Source organism: Acipenser ruthenus, chromosome 57 (assembly GCF_902713425.1).
Source record: "Acipenser ruthenus chromosome 57, fAciRut3.2 maternal haplotype, whole genome shotgun sequence".
In the NCBI taxonomy this organism is placed as follows: domain Eukaryota; kingdom Metazoa; phylum Chordata; class Actinopteri; order Acipenseriformes; family Acipenseridae; genus Acipenser; species Acipenser ruthenus.
Window position 1 is genome coordinate 1,255,902 of NC_081245.1, and position 21,733 is coordinate 1,277,634.

The 21,733-nt window shown below is 41.5% G+C and overlaps 1 protein-coding gene across 1 annotated transcript; it reads right to left on the reverse strand.

Annotated features, from left to right (window-relative positions):
* Window positions 1-246: 246 nt before the first annotated feature.
* LOC131724821 (uncharacterized) lies at window positions 247-18,570 on the reverse strand. Its single transcript, XM_059017650.1, has 4 exons — window positions 18,396-18,570; window positions 8,565-8,762; window positions 4,272-4,405; window positions 247-3,277 (listed from the first exon to the last, which is right to left on the reverse strand). Exons 1-4 carry the CDS (start codon window positions 18,553-18,555, stop codon window positions 3,074-3,076), a joined length of 696 nt encoding a protein of 231 aa, XP_058873633.1. The 5' UTR covers window positions 18,556-18,570; the 3' UTR covers window positions 247-3,073.
* Between the last annotated feature and the right edge of the window lie 3,163 nt (window positions 18,571-21,733).

Sequence of the window (21,733 nt, forward strand, 5' to 3'; positions counted from 1 at the left end):
TTAGTTAATAAAAAAAAAAAAAGAGACCACTAAAACTAGCGTTTCTAGTGGCAAATCACACGGCCATTTCCACTGTGGATTTTGTCTGAGATCAAATAATACAAACTGCACCGATCTCAAAGACATCCAGCTGCACAGAACTTCGTGCACAGCAGTGATACATTCAGTCCTAGGGCCACGCTTTATTTTTTTTTATTCTGGTTTCTTTCGTGAAGAAGTGGGCAGGTTTTTGTGAAAGTAGTTGTCCTTCATTACATATGCTAGTTGCAGATCCGCACAGTTCAAAGGTCCCCATTTATACAGTTGGGTTTTTTACTGGAGCAATCTAGGTAAAGTACCTTGCTCAAGGGTACAACAGCATTGTCCCCCACTGGGGATTGAATCCACAACCCTCTGCTCAAGAGTCCAGAGCCCTAACCACTACTCCACACTGCAACAAAGGTTGCTGTTTAAATGCTTGCTGTTCACCCTGGTCCACTTCTGACACTGAATTACATGAATGTATTTTATGCATGCCCGCACAAAGTAGGGTGTAACGCCCTCAAGTTTTTGTTCTGCCCCCCCTTCCATCTCATCAAGTCTGGCGCCACTGTCATGGCAAATTTGCCATGCCACCGCCACTGATCAAAGTGCTTTCATTACTGAACTTGCACGCTTGTTGCGCAGGCATGTTTCAGAAACAGATGGAATTTAGATGTCCATTTTCATTGAATAGTTTTAATAAAATTAAGATTACGAGCATGCAGTTTTAATAGCATTACAGTGATAAATATTTGCTTTGCATTATTAAATGGCAAATCGTACCATTATAAGTGGTTACCCCCGGTTCTAATAGTAAAAGTGTAATTTAGTGCGACAAAGGGGGCTGGATAAAACCCGGAATGGCGGAACTCAGAATAAAAGTTTGTATTTTTATTATACTAACAAAATCTTGTCTTCATATTTTCAATATTATGAATCCTTTAAAATCAAACATCAAAATGTGTCCCACCCTATAAAATCAAGTCCCCAAAACAACTTTACCTTGATAGGACCAAGTGTCTCCTATTAAACTGCAGTAGTTTTGTCCTGGGGAACAATTATTGAAAATAGGAAATGCCAATCAAAAGTACCTCCCCTACATGTTCATTTTATCCACAGACAATAGATGTTAGTGTTCCAAGGTCTTTGCCCCAGTATATAAAACCAACTCCCCAAAACAATTACCTTATTTTGAGAGAGATAAGAGACAGATGGAGAGAGAGAGGGGGGGTAAAAAAGAGAACAGACACACAGTGATGCCCACACACAAGGAAGGAAATGACTCCTATTGCATAGCACTTTCACCCATTCCTATCAACCATTACATGTATTGAACTAATACAGTTATCAGCAAGAAAGCTAGTCAATTAAATGAATTATTAAAAGTATATTACAAATACTAAAATTGTCAAACATACCAGATGTTACGCTGCCATGACACACCCACCTAGTGGTGCATTACAAAAGTACAAATAAAATGGTTTAACACACACCAATACATATAATAACAGCAAGAAATGCCCCTCAATTTTTCATAGTTCCCTAAAAAAAATCTGACGGAAAACTCCCCCCCACGTTAATACTATATACAGCAGTTTTACAGATAAAACATGCACAATTACAGATAAACATGTTTTACTACATGGATTCTGCACTGCTGGTTTCTGGTGGAGATTGTGACGGAGCATAATTCAGTTCAGTGTGGTAAATCTTGTGGCAAGGTGTCACACACAGGGGAACTTTACACCTGTCGCACATGTATCTTGTGTCTCTGGCTCCTCCTCTTTGACCTTCTTTTCTTTTTTGTCCTTTTTTCTGGAAAGCAGCTTTTGCCCTGGCACTGCACACCCGACACCATCTGCACGGCTTTGTCTTTTTCTCTGTTGGAGGAATTGGAATAAGATAATGACCATTTTGAGCTTCCAGTCTAGTTAGTGGATTTTTGGTTGATGACGTTTTCTCTTTAGATGAAACGACTGCTTTCCATTTTTGAAGGATTTCATTGCACAAATTCAGTCTGAACTGGTAATGTGTGGTCTGCTCTTCCATTTTGTCATACAACACATAAGCATTGAAAATGCACATGTCCATGAGATGGAAGAAGAACCTGATGTACCACTTTCTGCTTTTGCGCATGAGCTGGTATGTTTTCATCATCTGGTCCGATGTATGAACTCCACATATGTTTTTGTTGTACTCCACAACACATACAGGCTTTTTGATCTTCTCTGCAGTTTGCCAGTGACTTTTACCAGTTTCCTTTAGTGAAGAATTATGCATTGTGGTTAGCATAAAAATTTCCCTTTTGTCCATCCAGCGAACTACTTGCATTTTTCTTTCTGTATCACTCACCCACGGCTCAACTTCACCCTTTTTTAGTTTGTTCTTCAGTAAATCCTGAGGCATATTTTTTATTTTTGGCATAACTGTGCCACACATTTCAAACTGAAGGTGCTTTAATTCACTGAAGAGGTTGGGGCTGCAGTAAGACCGATCCATCCAAAGGCAGTAACCTTTGCCTTCCAAGCCTTGAAGAAGACCCTTCACCACTTGGTGAGTTGCTTTGGTGGTGCCCTTGCCTTGGTACACTAGAAAATTCCAGATATAACCACTTCTCTTCACACCAGATTCACAGAGTGCATAGAATTTTATGCCGAACCTGACCCTTTTGGCAGGTGTGTACTGCTCGGATGCCAGTCTACCTTTATTTAACATCAGTGATTCACCAATGCTAATATTCTTTTCTGGGATGTAAACCTGTTTGAATGTAGTGTGAATGTGATCCAAAACAGACTGAATCTTCCATAACTCTCCATGTGAATATTGGGCATGATCACGGTTCTCCACAAAATGCAAGAATCGAAGAATTTCAAAGAATCGCTTACAAGGCATAAGGTGGCCAAAGGCTGGAGTTTGAAGCACAAATTCTGTGGTCCAGTAGTCCTTCAATGTCGGTTTCTGCACAAGTCCCATTATAATAAACATGGCAAAGAAAACCCAGAGCTCATTCAGTGTTACACTCTGAAATCCATCCGACTGGCCGGATGCATTTTCAGCATACCGGTTTGTCATTCAAGATCAAATCCATGAGGAAACCATTGAAAAAAAGTGAAAAGTAAGAGAGCGGGCTTGTTTCAGTCATTTGAACCCTGAGGCCTGGATTTCCAGTGAAGTTGAAGAGATTGTCGTGTTGCTCTCGGTCGCCACGTTTCCACTGGAAAGTGTTCACTCTAGCAGTCCGGGGTGTTCTTGGTTGCTGAAATGCATAGAAACAAAATGTGTTCTAAACAAAATATAAAAGTACATTTGGTGTGGACATGACCCAGTACTAGCAGGGTCTTAGCCAACAATGCCCATCAGTACCCCTCCCCAGTACAAACAGGGAGATACTGAAATTGAAGAAGGAATCTATGAAAAAGACCTAGGAGTTTATGTTGACTCAGAAATGTCTTCATCTACACAATGTGGGGAAGCTATAAAAAAGGCCAACAAAGATGCTTGGATATATTGTGAGAAGTGTTGAATTTAAATCAAGGGAAGTAATGTTAAAACTTTACAATGCATTAGTAAGACCTCATCTAGAATATTGTGTTCAGTTCTGGTCACCTCGTTACAAAAAGGATATTGCTGCTCTAGAAAGAGTGCAAAGAAGAGCAACCAGAATTATCCTGGGGTTTAAAAGGCATGTCGTATGCAGACAGGCTAAAAGAACTGAATCTATTCAGTCTTGAAAAAAGAAGACTATGCGGCGATCTGATTCAAGCATTCAAAATCCTAAAAGGTATTGACAATGTCGACCCAGGGGACTTTTTTGACCTAAAAAAAAAAAAAAAAAAGAAACAAGGACCAGGGGTCACAAATGGAGATTAGATAAAGGGGCATTCAGAACAGAAAATAGGAGGCACTTTTTTACACAGAGAATTGTAAGGGTCTGGAACCAACTCCCCAGTAATGTTGTTGAAGCTGACACCCTGGGTTCCTTCAAGAAGCTGCTTGATGAGATTCTGGGATCAATAAGCTACTAACAAACAAATGAACAAGGTGGGCCGAATGGCCTCCTCTCGTTTGTAAACTTTCTTGTGTTTTTATGTTCCAACAGTGATCACAGACCTCTCTTCCAAACACACACCTAAGCACCCCTCCCCTCTCACACTAACAAAGTTTTACCCACTTGCCACTCCCAGATCTAGGTTCTGCTTATTTGAGAAGTAAAAAATAAATAAAAAGTAATTAACTAAATGCAATCTTACCGCTATTACTTCTTCTTCTTCACTTTCTGCAGTGCTTTCTGAATCACTGTCAGAAAATTCTGATTTAGCAGAATCGGACTCCAGTGTTTCTGTCAACAATCCATCTAGTCGTCTTGCCATCTCGAAATTAAATTCTGTAGAGTGGAAACTATCATTATTGTGTGCACATCAATTTCAGTACATAAACAGGAAACATACACAGCATATTCTATTATCAAAGCAGTATTTTACAAACAGTAAGAACAGATTAAACAGTGTTAAATAAAACTACAAAATGCTAACTAAGCAAACCTAGTAAAATTGCAATGCCATAATAAAAGTTTATTCTCAGGATCTGTATAAGCAATAAAGGACACGATTCTCAATTATTTTCTTAAAATAAATAAAATAGTTCACTTCATTATTATTAGTAATCATAAAAAAACATAAATGATATAAATGAATCAATTAAAACATTACCTGCTTATCCACTCATTTCGTATATTTATAAATGCTGTAAAAACATCTATAATACAACACAAGACAGAATCAATGTTCTATATAAATTATAAGTCAAATACATCAGATTCACAGTGTTTTTCCACTTTTCTAACAAGTTCCTCTGATGTCTTCTCTCTGCGCGCTGCTGAAAATGTTCTATGGCCTTTACAATTTAAATGCCCCCCTCAGGGAATGCAATTCAACCCCTCCCCCTATCCAATGATATATGTTTCCAACCTGTACAGCAAAGTATCATGGCCCATTAAGCCAATAGAATGAAGCATTTTTTTTTTTTTTTATTGTGTTTACCCAACCACGGGCCCAGAAAGGCACTTCAGTGTGACTGTGTATACACAATCACAGGGCTTAAAGAGGACGTTTTAACCAGAACTATGTTTTAAAAAGTTTTTTGTAATGAATTATCGCAACATAGAAATCCGCAGTTCAGAATATGATGGGTGTCAATAATAGGGACAAGTGCCCAGGTATAGCACTTTGATTATTAACATGTGGATTTAATATCATTAACTGATTTCCACCCCACTTAATATTACTTTGAGGCATAAAAGTATAAGATCAGGTTTACATGCAAGTGCTGTATTGAAATGTTTCTTCTGGTGACACTTAGCAACCCGACTGGATTTGGCATCACCCACTGATGAGACATGTGATCCCAGCACCACTATAAAGCTGAGGGAGCAGCACAACTGCAAACAGTCTACCAGAAACAGGGAAAGGCAAAGACCTAACAGCATTCAAAACAGGCATGACAGTGGGTGCACATCTAGTAGATTCCACAGTAGCAAGGACAGTTACATTGCAACTTCCAGGCCATTGACAGTGGCTGGGCAGCCTCCCTTGATTAAATTGAGGTGGAATTACCAAAAATACCAACTGAACTTAGCGCTTTTCAGGGGAAACGTCCTCCAATTGTTTCTCTTTCACACTGGATGTGTGCGGAGTACACTTGGAAATGTACCGAGTACACTTCCATCTTTTCAAGTGTACCGAGAACACTTGCCTTTCACATTACACATCTGCAATAGCACTGAGAACACAAGAAAATCACATGATCTCCTTGAAGTGAATGCTGGGAAGTTCTACAGCCATGGAGAAAGTCCTGATTTTGTGTGCTGCCCTTCTGTGGTGTTTTGTAATAATATCAAGTTGGTCATAATAAGGACATTTTGAACTAATTTCTGGTGACTCCCCACTCCTTCGCAGTATGTCCCTGGTTTTAATGTAGGAACAGCGTGGTTTTTAAAATTTTGCTCTGCATTGTTCAGCAGTGTGGTTAAAGCCCCGTTCTTTCAGTCGACTGGAAAACACTTTGAACACTTAGGTGTTTTTATGGGTATTGTCAAGCAGCATTTGTATATGGGTATCTGCCCAAATTTTAAGAGCTTCGATTCTTCGGAACTCCACAACATCCCCCTGTAGGTTTTCAAACTGGGGTACGCGTATTAAAAAGGATTTATAAATAAATAAATAAATAAATAAATAAATAAATAAATAAATAAATAATCATCAATCCCTATCTCCTGGGATTGGGAAGTGTCTGGAATTGGATTCCCTACTCCTCCAGACCTATTGCGTGTGTTCATATCATACAGCGAGTGCCCATCAACAAGCTGTCTGGCAGCTGATTCACATGCACTAAACACTAACATGGAAGCATTTTGCTAAAAGTCATTTTTGATTGCATGATATAAATGTCACCTTTCTACTTTCATCAAATTTAGCTTTTGGAAATATTCACTTCAAAACAATGTGCTTATTCTGGCTGGATTCGATACTGCACAAGACACACATAGCATTTCAAATGTCCAGCTCAAGTGTTAAACGATAACACTCGAGTTACATAAAAAAAAAGCTTCGATTTGCTTCGGAGACAGCAAATCGAAGCTTGTTTATTTTATTTTTTGATGATCCTCTTAGATTTTCTTGTAACTTGAAGTCCTATTCGTTCATTTTAAAATACAGAATAACATACCCTTGTGTATGGGCTGCATTGTTTACTAATCAGGATGTAGTTTTACTGAAATCTGATAAAAAAGCAGGCACGTCCATCATATTGGTAGGTAAGCATTTAAAAAATATATATTTTCAGTTAATATCAACAAGTGCTTAAGCCTAGTAATTTAGAAAATATAATTTTCTGTTTTCATAAGTATATTATGACCCTCTCTCAGATGGGGGTACGTGGTAGACTAGATTTTTTGGAAAGGGGTACGGGGCCTAAAAAGTTTGAAAACCACTGCAATAGGCTATACAGCATGGTAGCTTTCTCTGGTGGTCTGCATATATTTTACTCTACTTATTTTACTATAAAATACCTGTCTATTCCTTTCGTGCCACCAGTCTAAATGGAGCTACACCTGTGCTTTTGCAAAGATGTACCGTTCTAAGATGTAACATTCCCAGGAATGTTTAGAGCGTTCACATTGAAGGGCAACCGCTCCGAACTCAAAACATCCCGTACCGGGAAACGGAATATCAGCCCAGTGTTAATGCGCCTTTAACACTAGAACCGCCATGACAGTGTTTTGAAGCGTTTTAGCAATTAATTAAAATTTCTCTACGTTTGTGAATTTCTCGCACATGTCCGTTCTTAAGTGTTCTAAATATTAAACACACATGGTTTGCTGCAGAATCATAAACATGAATATGTTATAAAACACCAGAGCAGCTTTAACCGCACATTGAAATCAAAATATAGCCGACAATTTAGTCTGGCCTTTGTAATACAAAGTCATTATGAAAGAACATATTATAATCCGGTTGAGTGCTTGAAACACTGATGAAAGTTATTCTACACATCAATCATATATTATTATTCTAAGCTCTCTGCACAGATCAATTGGGACTGATGCTAAACAAAAGCCAGAGACTGTTGCATTTTACAACGCAATGAAGTACGGTGTGGATATACTGGATCAAATGACACGGCAGTATTCTGTCAAAGGTGGTACTCGCAGGTGGCCTGTGGCTGTTTTTTTTATAATGTTTTGGACCTGGCTTTTGTTTTGTATAAGGAGTGCACCGGGAACACAATCTCCCAGATGGACTTCATTCTGCAGCTAGCCCTGGAGCTACGACAGAAACATTTTGATCAGAGAAATGCAAACGCCCCTCAACCTTCAGCCAGAGCTGCACCCACTGGCACATGGAAGAAAAGACAAGGCCAGGTTGCTAAATGCAACAGAAACAAAACACTGGATGCCTGCGCCCGTTGTGAACAGGCAGTCTGTGGTACATGCACTGGTAAAGCTGAAAAGTGTGTTTTATATGTGGATTGTACTAATCAGCTGTAATAGGTGTGCCTTTGAACTGCGTTTCCCTCAAAGCGCACTCATGTCGCTTGTTATTTTTTATTTTACAGTACTTTTTATTTTACGCTATTTTTATAACTAGTTAGTTATAATTTTGTATCTGCATACAGTTTTACACCTGTTTACACAGTAGTTTATTTTGTAATGTTTATTTTATATGTAATGTAACATTTTTAATGTTTTTTATATTTATGTATATGTGCTCTTTTTGAAAAAAAAAAGTTTAATTTTCAATGTATATACAGTGTTTTTGCTGTGCAAATGTTATATAGGATGTTCATAAATAAAAATATTAAGTTGTATCTGATTGTTTGTTTTTCATATCGAAGCTGTTTTAAAATAGACGCCAAATGAACCGCTGCGGAGGTTGTAACTAGTCAGAAATGTTGGCGATTCTAGTGTTAAGCAAACTTCTAGAGTTTACTAACCAGTTTCTAAAAGATTAATAGTCAGCTCAATGTTTCTTGCTTTGTATAATTACCTCTAAATCCCAGTTCATATTCAGGTGGACAATCATCACACAGGCTGGATCCCAACTTGTTTTTCTCCTCAAGTGTACAGACATTATTTTCAGCAGGAACTTCCTCTGCGATGGGGACACATTCCTGTTCTATGAATTCCTCTTTAATAGGAACACATTCCAGTCGAGGGACCTCTCCATCTTTAACACATGTCAGCTCTGTAACAGAGAACAATGGAGTGTACATTACGTGTGCTTTGAGGATTGCGAAAAGGATTGTGGGACGAGACCGGAGTTCTTCAATTTACTTTTGCTGTCCTCAAATCACACCTGGGATCCTTCAAGAAGCTGCTTGATGAGATTCTGGGATCAATAAGCTACTAACAACCAAAACGAGCAAGATGGGCTGAATGGCCTCCTCTCGTTTGTAAACTTTCTATGTTCTACACCCCAGTGATATTTATTGACATTCAATCATTTGAACCTAAGCTACACAAAATTACCTTTAAAAAAATAACAAAACCCACCCATCTAATTTTTGTTGTGGAATTTTGACTCTACTGAAAGAGCTAGCAGACAAATTCAAAGCACCTGAGGCACCAGTTCCAAAGAACAATCAAAACATAATGTCTGTCTGCTATGCGGATTTTCATGACAAGTATAGAATGTAGTGGTACACTGTTTAATGAGAGGGGATTGAGGCTACTTAAATATAAACATGGACACCTGTAAGGGTTAGTGTAACAGGGAGAGATCTGGACTGGCCGTCTGACACATGCACAATGCTGCAGGAAGGGGGGCGGCAGTCCCGTGGGATCTGCCTGCCAGTCATGGCGGTGACACTGAGGGGTGGGGAAGAGGGTGTGTGCGCTTTCCCCCTCTCCGAGTGGCTGGGAGGCTGGCTTTAGTGGGATTGCTGATCCTATAAATTAATAAATACTCTGCTGTTTCCTCAGATCTGCCCCTTTAGACCGGAACGACGAGCAAGCGGTCTCGTTTGATCAAAGAAGTACGGGAGGGAAAAAACCTTCCGGACAGAAAATTAAAGACAATAATTTAAAGCCAGAGAGAGAAAGTGGGGAATCCTTGACCAGCCCCTGACACTGTTAAAGAGTGAGCTGAGGAATGGCCTAGAGTAGGATGGAGACCCGGGTCGTACGAATAGCGGCGACTGGGGGAAAATCACGCTGCGAAGTGCAGCACATTTATTTTGTAGTTTTCATTACTGTGTTTTATTTTCCCTGTTTCTTTTTGCCTTTTTCGTTTTTTCATTATTTTTGAGCACCTGCGAGTGCCCTGAACTGTACGGATTACCCTGCCGTGGTATTCCCGTTGGTTCTGGATACCATAGTTGGTAGCCAGACCATGGACAACAGCGCCCTCTACGGTCTCAAGTCAATTAGTGCAACTCACAGGAGTGAAAATAAATCTGAGCACCTGTGTGGTGTTTCCACTATAATTTCTGTCTCCCGTGTCATTGAATACCCACCCCTTCCACAGTTAGCTAGACATATTTCTAGTGGAGTGTCTGAGATTATTTAAAAACTCCTTAGAAAAAAACTGTTAAAAAATTGTTATGGTTTAGAACATTCATTACAAATAAATACACTAAAATTAACTTTAGTGGTGCAGCTTGAAGCAACAAATCCAATCCTCTCCTCATTTTTGCACTGTGCAGCTGGTACAGTACATCTGTGTGCGATGGAAACACTGGCGGGCTCAATGGTGGTTTGAAAACCTACATGTGTGTTTTGTGAAGTTAAAATGGGGTATAAAACAAAATCAGTTGCTCACCTGGCAACACTCTGTGGTCACTGAACTGTTAAAATCAACAGGTGACACTCAACAAACTGTTGTTAAACTCACCAATGAGCCACCAGACTCACCAGGCTAGAAAGCTGGGGAGATTCACCAAAAACAACATGGAGACTGTCAATTCCAATTAAACATTTTAGTCGACTGACGGCAAATCATCAAGAAATGGTAAATAACAGAAGTCCTCCATTAACTTATGAACTTTTTTTTACTTCAATTTAAGTCAAATCCAAAGCAAAGAAATCTGAGTTTAAGTTCATGGAGTTTGTAAATCACACTATTTTTTATTATCTAACCCTTTGCATTTAATGTCATAGCAATTAAAAAACGTAAAAAAAAATCATCACAATATCTGTATGAAATGTACTATTAAGTTTCATTTAGCATTTTACGGACGGACTGCACTTAAACAGAAAGGGAACCAATCTACTCGGAGAAAGGATCCTTGAGGAGGTCCAGAAGCATTTAAGAAAACAAAAAAACAGAAGGGAGACCACATCAAAACAAGGACAACAACTCAGGTAAGACCACTATTAAATGTATTTATCTTAATGCTAGAAGTCTCAGAAACAAAATGTAGCTACTGCACTAACAAGTAACTACGATGTGATAGGTGTTACAGAAAATTGGTTGTCTGAGAGTGATGGAGACGAGTATAATATTAGTGGGTACACACTATATAGGAAAGACAGGCAGGACAGAAGAGGCAGAGGGGTAGCGCTTTACATAAGAAATAGTCTTGAAGCCCAGGAGTTAAATCTGGACAAAGAAAACAACGCCGAATCAATATGGGTCAGAATAATGGACAAAAATTCAAAGGGCATAATAATAGGAGCATGCTATAGACTGCCAAATTCAGACGCTGAGCAAAATAATCTGTTATACAATGACATTCGAAATGCGTGTAGAAAAGGAGAAGCCATACTAATGGGGAATTTCAACTTCCCCCGTATAAAATGGGAGAACCCGGTGGGGAGCACGATGGACGAAATTTAAATGATGGAAATGACAAATGACTGCTTCCTAAAGCAATTTGTCAAGGTACCGACTAGAGGGGGGGCATGCCTTGATTTAGTCTTTTCAAATAACGAAGACAGAATAACTAAAACAGAGGTCAGAGAGCCATTGGCAAACTCAGACCACAACATGATCTCATTTAAAGTGTTTTTTTAAACCCCCAAAAGTAATGACTAAAGCTACGGTTTACAATTTTAGAAAAGCAAACTATGAAGGTATGAAACAGAAACTAATAGAAGTAGATTAGAGTAAAATAGAGAAAACATCCACAGAAAAAGGATGGCTGTTTTTTTTAAAATGTAGTACTAGAGGCACAAAACAATTACATCCCAAAAGTAGACCAATCTAAATCTGAAACAAAATGGCCAAAATGGTTTAATAGATCAATTAAAAAATATTCAGCGAAAAAAGGCACTTTACAAAGTATTTAAAAAGGACCAAAAACAAAGTACACAGAAAGAGTACTTGGAACTGCAAACACAAGTCAAAAGGAAGTTAGAAAGGCCAAGAGAGAGATAGAAATCAATATTGCTAAGGGGGCTAAAACCAATTCCAAAATGTTTTTCCAATATTATAACAGCAAGAGAACATTCAAAGAGGAGGTTAAATGTCTAAGAGACACAAATGGCAAAATCACAGATAAAGAAAAAAAATAGCAAATATATTAAATGATTACTTTTCACAGGTTTTTACAAAGGAGGTCACGGACAACCTGCCCCACATGTCGACCTGTTCCTATCCAATTTTAAATAACTTTAGCATAACAGAGGCAGAAGTGTTAATGGGACAAGTAGCTCTTAAAATAAACAAATCCCCTGGGCCGGATGAGATCCTCCCAATAGTACTCAAAGAAATGAGAAGTTATTTACAAACCGCTAACCAAGATCATGCAACAGTCTCTTGACACAGCGGTTGTACCGACAGACTGGAAAATTGCAAACGTAATACCGATCCACAAAAAGGGAGACAAAACCGAACCAGGTAACTACAGACCAATAAGCCTGACTTCTATTATATGTAAACTTATGGAAACTATAATAAGATCCAAAATGGAAAATTACCTATATGGTAACAATATCCTGGGAGATAGCATGGTTTTAGGAAAGGGAGATCGTGTGAATGGATAATTGCAAAGCATACGACATGGTTTATTTAGATTTCCAGAACGCTTTTAACAAAGTCCTGCATAAAAGATTAATTCCACTGTGTAACTTTTTTTTTTTTTTGGTTCCTGGGTAGTAAGTGTTATTTCCTAATTGCTTATGCCTCAAAAGTATAAAAAATGGCTATTATTCCCCACAAACTGATTTTGTGACCAGGACAGTGATATTTTGAAATTTACCTATTTTCCAGAACATTCCAGATAGATTCAGTGCTGAGTAAACTTCTAGAACTTTCTCAAACTTTCCAGTAATATAAATAGTAGTATAAATACAGGGGCCTTAAGCCCACCAGTTCAGTTTAGTTCCAGCTGCCTAAGTGGATACATATCTGCATTTTTCTGAGATGGCATCAAGAGGCTGCAAGCATCCGGCAGACGCATTTTGCTATGTCTGCGGCCAATTTATCAAGACAAGAGCGAAAAAGTACTCCGTGGAAGCATCTGCTAAGATGTGTGAGGCCTACAAGGCATATTTCGGCATGCCTGTCGGGGATCAAGACAGACCCTGGGCACCTCATTTCACCTGCGAGCACTGCAAAAAAACTCTGGAAGGTAAGATGGACAATTGTTGCTCGGAATTTTATGTTATAAAATTTGTTAATTTTTAAAATTGTAAAAGTTTTTAATTTTAAACTGTTTTACAATTTTCAATGTTATTGAAAAAATATATCATATATGAAAAATGTTGCGAGAATCTCTTACACATTAGTCATGGGTGAAATAAATGTATTTTTGTAGGATGGCACAGAGGGGAAAAGAGAGCCATGAAGTTCGCTATCCCAAGAATTTGGCGGGAACCCACTGACCACTCAAGCAACTGCTACTTCTGCATGGTGGACTGTGGCAAAGTGCCCCCCCCTGTGTATGTTATGTTACGTGTTGTGTGTTAATGTTGGTGTATAGGCATTGGTACACGGGATATAAGCGGTCTGTGTTTCACGTGTGTGTAAATTGTATATTTGTATTTAGGCACGGGGATGGCACATCACATCACGTGCAAGTAAAAAGTAATATGTGAGCACGGGGAATTGCACTTTAATTAATTCACGTGCAGTTGTACCGAGATTCCAATTGAATGATTGACTAGCAATCGAATCTCGGTACAACTGCATAAAAGCTGCATGTTTTCACTCACTGGGGGTTGGTGTTCGGTGAGTGGAGAACGGGTTAGGAGACGGAGGGTATTATAAAGTAAAATAATAGTAAAAGAAGCTCACCGTGTTTGTCTGTGTAGTTCGTTTTGTTTGTCTGTTTATTTTGGCTCAAGTGCCGTGTCCTGTTTTGTGTTCTGTTTGTTAAACCTTTTTATTTATTTGTTATTAAACGCTGAGTGCAACCATCGCACTCAGTTTCTCTCATCATCACCGTCTGTCTGTGTGTTTCTCTCTCTGGTCTGAGTTCCTCCCTGCAGCCGTCTTTGTCACACGTGGTGTCAGAAGTGGGATAACAGCGCCTCCAGGGCTCAGGCCAGAGCGGGAACCGCAGTTTTTTTTTGGGGGAAAAAAAAAAAAAAACCAAAAGGAGAAGAAATGGGGAGAAGAGGCTGGAGAAGAGCACAGGAGGGCAAAGGGAGAAAGGTGGAAGCAGGGCTGTGGTGTTTCGACTGTGGCCAAACTAGCCACACCACCATACCCTGCTCCGTCCACAGGACCCTACAGGCAATGGCCCAAAGACTGGGATGGGGGGAGTGGTGCCCTGGCTGTGGGGCATATGGGCACACGTTGGCCCTATGCCCCATGCAGGATGAAGAAGAGGAGCCCTTGCTGCCACGTCCTATGCCTGAGCGGGAGGAGCCCGAACGTCCACAGCCCGAGTGGGAGGAGCCCGAACGTCCACAGCCCGAGTGGGAGGAGCCCGAACGTCCACAGCCCGAGTGGGAGGAGCCCGAACGTCCACAGCCCGAGTGGGAGGAGCCCGAACGTCCACAGCCCGAGTGGGAGGAGCCCGAGCGTCCACAGCCCGAGTGGGAGGAGCCCGAGCGTCCACGGCCCGAGTGGGAGGAGCCCGAGCGTCCACGGCCCGAGAGGGAGGAGTCGGTGCGTCCACGGCCCGAGAGGGAGGAGTCGGTGCGTCCACGGCCCGAGAGGGAGGAGTCGGTGCGTCCACGGCCCGAGAGGGAGGAGTCAGTGCGTCCACGGCCCGAGAGGGAGGAGTCGGTGCGCCCACGGCCCGGAGGGGAGGAGCCGGTGCGTCCTGTGTCCGGAGGGGAGGAGCTGAAGGCCCAAACCCCTATTTTTTTTTGGGAGGGACGAGGGCGTGAAGCTCAGGCTCCACAGCAGCCGCTGTTTTTGCTGCTGAAGGGAGCCCAGCGGAGACGCCCGCCACCAGCTCTACCCCCGCTGTCGGAGGAGCCGGCAGCGCCACCAGCCCTACCCCCGCTGTCGGAGGAGCCGGCAGCGCCATCACCACCACCCGAGGGAGAGGAGCAGGAGCTGCCTCTGCCTCCACCACCTGAGGGAGAGGAGCAGGAGCTGCCTCTGCCTCCACCACCACCCGAGGGAGAGGAGCAGGAGCTGCCTCTGCCTCCACCACCCGAGGGAGAGGAGCAGGAGCTGCCTCTGCCTCCACCACCCGAGGGAGAGGAGCAGGAGCTGCCTCTGCCTCCACCACCTGAGGGAGAGGAGCAGCAGCTGCCTCTGCCTCCACCACCACCACCCGAGGGAGAGGAGCAGGAGCTGCCTCTGCCTCCACCACCACCACCCGAGGGAGAGGAGCAGGAGCTGCCTCTGCCTCCACCACCACCCGAGGGAGAGGAGCAGGAGCTGCCTCTGCCTCCACCACCACCACCCGAGGGAGAGGAGCAGGAGCTGCCTCTGCCTCCACCACCCGAGGGAGAGGAGCAGGAGCTGCCTCTGCCTCCACCACCACCACCACCCGAGGGAGAGGAGCAGGAGCTGCCTCTGCCTCCACCTCCCGAGGGTCCGCTGCTGCTGCCGTCGCCTGAGGTCATCGAGGGTCCTGCTTCGCCTGGGGTCGCCGGGGCCTCTGCTTTGCCTCGGGTCGCTACACTGTGGCCGGAGCTCCATGAAGGGGAGCTGCCGGCCATAAAGAAAGAGGGGGAGGTCAGGAGACCAGCTCCCCCAGCTGCACTTTCGCGGCAGCAGATAGTGTGGCTGAAGCCCCGGAAGAGGGAGCTGCCAGCCACGAACAATTGGGGGGTGCCAGACATTCCACCATGGCCACCCCCAGAAACAACTTGCTTCCCCCTCTTCCGGGACTTTGGGACTGAGGGGGGAGGTGGCCATTGAGGCCATGTGTGCGTTGCACAAGGGGGGGTATATGTGGCAAAGTGCCCCCCCCTGTGTATGTATGTTACGTGTTGTGTGTAAATGTTGGTGTATAGGCATTGGTACACGGGATATAAGCGGTCTGTGTTTCACGTGTGTGTAAATTGTATATTTGTATTTAGGCACGGGGATGGCACATCACATCACGTGCAAGTAAAAAGTAATATGTGAGCACGGGGAATTGCACTTTAATTAATTCACGTGCAGTTGTACCGAGATTCCAATTGAATGATTGACTAGCAATCGAATCTCGGTACAACTGCATAAAAGCTGCATGTTTTCACTCACTGGGGGTTGGTGTTCGGTGAGTGGAGAACGGGTTAGGAGACGGAGGGTATTATAAAGTAAAATAATAGTAAAAGAAGCTCACCGTGTTTGTCTGTGTAGTTCGTTTTGTTTGTCTGTTTATTTTGGCTCAAGTGCCGTGTCCTGTTTTGTGTTCTGTTTGTTAAACCTTTTTATTTATTTGTTATTAAACGCTGAGTGCAACCATCGCACTCAGTTTCTCTCATCATCACCGTCTGTCTGTGTGTTTCTCTCTCTGGTCTGAGTTCCTCCCTGCAGCCGTCTTTGTCACATGGACCCTTCCAAACGTCGGACTGGCAGGAATTCACCTGCTATCACGTATCCGGACCTTCCTTCATCCATCGCCCCGGTGCCACACTGCCATAAGCTCCCCGTACCCACTCCTCCGGAGAGAGAGCAGCCGTCTTTAGAAGAGAGCAGCAAGTCAGAGAGTGAGGAAGACGTTGTAGATCCAGATGACAATTTCAGAGGTGGAGCTGAGGAGAGAAACCCATACTACCCCAACCAAAAAGACTACTCACTTCTAAATCTTTTGTAGTCATTTTTGTATTACTTTAGTATAAATACATGTTAATTTGGATTCATATGTTGTTTTTTTCTGACTTTATGTGAACGAAAAGACACAAATTCACCCGTTTTCTCATTGGAAATAGGTACATTTCAAAATATCACTGTCCTGGTCACAAAAGCAAAGTTTGTGGGGAATAATAGCCATTTTCTATACTTTTGAGGCATAAGCAATTAGGAAATAACACTTACTACCCAGGAACAAAAATTGTGTTACATAGTGTTCTCAAACTGGACGCAGTAGGGATTCAAGGAAATGCATGCACATGGATTAGGGAGTGGTTAACATGTAGAAAAAGTACTGATTAGAGGAGAAACCTCAAAATGGAGCGAGGTAACCAGTGGTGTACCACAGGGATCAGTATTAGGTCCTCTGCTATTCCTAATCTACATTAATGATTTAGATTCTCGTATAGTAAGCAAACTTGTTAAATTTGCAGATGACACAAAAATAGGAGGAGTGGCAAACACTGTTGCAGCAGCAAAGGTCATTCAAAATGATCTAGACAACATTCAGAACTGGGCAGACACATGGTATTGCATGCAGGCAATAAAAATGTGCATTATAAATATCATATGGGAAATACTGAAATTGAAGAAGGAATCTATGAAAAAGACCCAGGAGTTTATGTTGACTCAGAAATGTCTTCATCTAGACAATGTGGGGAAGCTATAAAAAAGGCCAACAGGATGCTCGGATATATTGTGAGGTGTTGAATTTAAATCAAGGGAAGTAATGTTAAAACTTTACAATGCATTTGAAAGACCTCACCTAGAATATTGTGTTCAGTTCTGGTCACCTCGTTACAAAAAGGATATTGCTGCTCTAGAAAGAGTGCAAAGAAGAGCAACCAGAATTATCCCGGGTTTAAAAGGCATGTCGTATGCAGACAGGCTAAAAGAATTGAATCTATTCAGTCTTGAACAAAGAAGACTACGCGGCGATCTGATTCAAACATTCAAAATCCTAAAAGGTATAGACAATGTCAACCCAGGGGACTTTTTTGACCTGAAAATGAAACAAGGACCAGGGGTCATAAATGGAAATTAGATAAAGGGACATTCAGAACAGAAGATAGGAGGCACTTTTTTACACAGAGAATTGTTGTTGAAGCTGACACCCTGGGATCCTTCAAGAAGCTGCTTGATGAGATTCTGGGATCAATAAGCTACTAACAACCAAACGAGCAAGATGGGCTGAATGGCCTCCTCTCGTTTGGAAACTTTCTTATGTTCTTATGTTCTTAAATAATGTACCTGTATTTTTTTTTTCATTGTTAACATCCTGACTTACACTTATTACTTTAAAGTGTGTTTCAAAGCTCTTTTCAAAGTGCACTGATCGTGTCAGGATTATTGCCCACATTATGAAACAGTTAACACAGCAAACACAATCCATGATTTGGTATGGAACAGAAAAGCCAGAGCACGTTTCCTTTAAAATCACTCTTCCTCCAGCGAGTTAGAGGACAGATATCAAACCCCAGTGCACTCGAGTGGCCATTTTGCAAATAGCTTTGAAACAGATTTTAAAATTGAAGTGTAAAAAGTTGTTAACAATGAAAAAAGAAATTACAGGCAGATTATTTAAACTGTTGTAGCAACACATGGGGTAGTATAATGCTATATTTTTCGGAACCCCGCTACTTACTCTAATGTACTGTATTCCCATATTTTCAGCATTCCAGTTTCACTCACCTCTCTCAGTGATGCTAGAAGGTGGTGTTTCCTCCTGCAGGATCCGCTCATTGTTCTGGTCACACCCCAGCTCAGTCACTTCCTCCTTGATCTCAACAGTTCTGTCTGCAGAAACAACCCATCGAATAGGAAGCTCTGGGCTGATGTGAGCTGCTTCCATCTCAGAATCTTCCTTTGAGTGAGGCCGATCCATTCCGACTGAAGAAAAGACGACAAGACTTTTAGCCAGAAAGTTTGTAACTTCACACTGCAGATAACGTGCTGCCGAACTCACACTTTAGAAAATTGTATTATGTATGAATCCCATTTTATTAAACTTCACATATCAAGCATCATTTTTAATTATCCTGATATTTACTGCACCTTTGTAATATAGATTCACTGCAACAGGCTGACCTAACTCACACCATAGTAATCTACTATGAAAATGTTTGTTACATTGGGTAAACCTTTAATATCAGACAAATGGTTAAAATGTATGAGGAGTTATGTTAAATATTCCGGGTGAAATAGTCCTCCTAACTCTACACTGCCTGCCTCTGTTTCTATAGCACCACAGCGCTGTGCTGTGGATATTACTGTAAAGAGCTATTCACACCATAGCGTTAATTTACTGCAGTTTTTTACATCTGACGTTTCGCTACTATTCTTGTATTCAGACTTGTGAGTCAAATATCACAGGCAAGGGGGAACGTCTTGTTTTGGAGGACACCAAAACATGTCCTGCCAAGCCATCTTTTGTGTCTGCCGCCATTTCCCGAGTCGGCGTGGGAGTTGCAGCGGTGATCTGGGATAAAAATAATAATTAGGCATTCCAGATTGGGGCAGAAACAGGGGTGAAAATCATTGGCGATGACCAAATAAAAAAAAAATAATAATTATGGGAAAATATTAGAATTGGAAAGTAAGCACTATTGGTATGTTAAAATAAACACACCGTTTTGACTACAAGTTTTTGTTAAATGTCCAGGTGTGGCTTCTATAAAGTGCATGCCATAAGATACCCATCCTATAGCTGTACGCTACGGTTGTGAAGGACTCGCTGGTGACAAGGTATCTGTGACAAATTAAAAACAAAAATCAGAATGCATGGAAATGAATGCGTTCGGTAGTCCTATCAGTGCTTCTAATTTTGTTGGCAATAACATTGTTGAGATCATTTTTTACCACTACAGCAGCCGATCTGACACACAGTCTCCCAGTCGCTCTCACATGCTCCATTATGCAACCCGGGCTCAGGGTGCCCATTCACGCCACACACACCCAACCTCTGCCTGTGAGAAGCCCCTGCTTGCAGGAACCGAGGTTCACCACAATACGTTGTGTAGGCCTTACTTTACCCCAGTGAATTAACTACAAACAAACAGATGCTAAACAGCAGTTCAAGTTAAACGTTGTTTTGTTTATTCCCGAAATAAACAGTACATAAAGTTGACACCACATTATTTTCTTTGTACTTTTTTCCCTACACCACTACTTGCCATTACCATTTCTCCACAGTAAACAGTGGCTATAGACATGTTTTCATAAAGTAATAACATGAGGTTTACTTATGCCTTTTTGTAGTTGAACAAGCAAACGAAAAGTGAAACTTTATACACTTTAAATAGAACAAATGTGGAAATGCCGTTGTAGATAGTGAACATCCTTGACGCATTCCATGTGAAAAAAAAAAAGGATTTTTGATAACAGTACCAGTGTATACAGAAGCTGTGGGACTGTTGAAAAAGTGGAAATGCAATTTATAAAATTGTTTTTTAAATCCATGAGACGTAACACTACAGATAAGAAAGACCACTCCACCCTATCAAAATCTTTGTCTACGTCCACGTATATTACTAAAGCTTGCTGCCCTTTACCTCTAAAAGCATCTGAAACTGCGGTCTGGTCTGGATAAAAGATCCCTTCCATTACACTGGACAAACGATCAGCTAGAATGCAGACTAATAGTTTCCAATCTGTTTGGATAAGTGCTATTGGACAATAATTAAAACAGAATAGGGGGTCCTTTCCTTCCTTATGAATTGAAGTGATGCGATGCGAGAGAAGTTCAAACTCTGGTAATTGTTGGTTATCAAAAGCATATTGAAAAACACTGACTAAATGGGTAGCCAATATTTCCTTGTTAAGTTTATAATATTATGCTGAAATTCCATCTGCTTTAGGAGTTTTATTGCACAGGAGTTTATCAATAGCCGTCAACCCTTCTGACAAAGAAACAGACTTTCAAGACGACTTGCTTGGACTTCTGTGAATTCTGTAAATCTGGCTTTATTTAAAAATAAATCAATCCGCATTTTATCATGAAGGTTATCTGAAGAGTAAAGTTTCTTGTAAAAGCATTTAAATTCTTTATTAAAGAAGAGAAGTGTAATTTGTTGAAGATAGTTTCAGTTTTTTTAAAACAGTTGGCGCCAGCTTTTTCTAGACACCTCGGGAGAAGTAAAAATATTCAGAATAAGCGGCTGTCCCAGTTAAACGAGAGGCATTTGAGACGACCATAGTCACTTTTCTGTTTCTAAATGAAAATAATTAAATCACATCATATTATGATTACATATAAACTATATAATTTAAAATACGTGTCCATTTTTTTAATTATTTCTAAACAAAATTAATCACATTTCTACATAAAAAAAAATAATTAAATCGTATCTTATCACAAAGCGAGACACCTACGACATTGCCAACTTTCTTTGCAACAGCAGCCTGAGAAACCACAGGAGACTCCAGCAGCTCCTTCAAGAGTTCAATATGGTTTATGCAACTCTGTGATAGAGAGAGAAAGGATCGATGCTGTAAATCTTCCTCCCGATTAGAAAGGGCGCTGTGTAAGGGGGAAGGTAAGCTGCCTCCTAGATCTATCACCTCGGTGGTAGGTGGAAACCGGAAGGTGACCATAAGGAGGTGCACGTAGCTGCAAGTGCTCAGGACGATTCCATTGCAGTCAGCTGCGGGGCAGCCCTCTATTGGAGAAACCATGGCGACGCGTTGACTGCAGGGAGGAGTTTGCTGGGTACAAAGGGGAAGCAGCTACGTCAGTGCCTCCTCTTGCGCTGAGAAACTGAGCCACCGGCCGGAGCTCTGTGTTTGGATTACGTGTTGGTTGTTGTGTTTTTCAGAGGTGGAGTAGGAGCGCGGGACTGCAGCCACGGAGCCAGTTCCAGATCACAGAGCACTACCTTCCCTTCAACATCAGCACACCCTGTGTGGATTACAAGGCACTCTCATGCACAGGACACTCGGGATTTCATTGTGGACATTTTCTGTTTGGGTTTTGTATTTTTGTTTTGTGTGTCAGCCAGCTGTGTTCCCCCCAAATACCATCGCTGGTAAAG

Excerpts from the sequence above, each read along its gene's own strand:
- LOC131724821 (XM_059017650.1), bottom strand. The coding sequence starts at position 18,555 with ATGGAAGCAGCTCACATCAGCCCAGAGCTTCCTATTCGATGGGTTGTT. Across the intron at positions 8,763-18,395 it reads TTCTAGCATCACTGAGAGAG|AGCTGACATGTGTTAAAGAT; the intron begins GTGAGTGAAACT and ends TCTCTGTTACAG. Across the intron at positions 3,278-4,271 it reads AAGAAGAAGAAGTAATAGCG|CAACCAAGAACACCCCGGAC; the intron begins GTAAGATTGCAT and ends TATGCATTTCAG.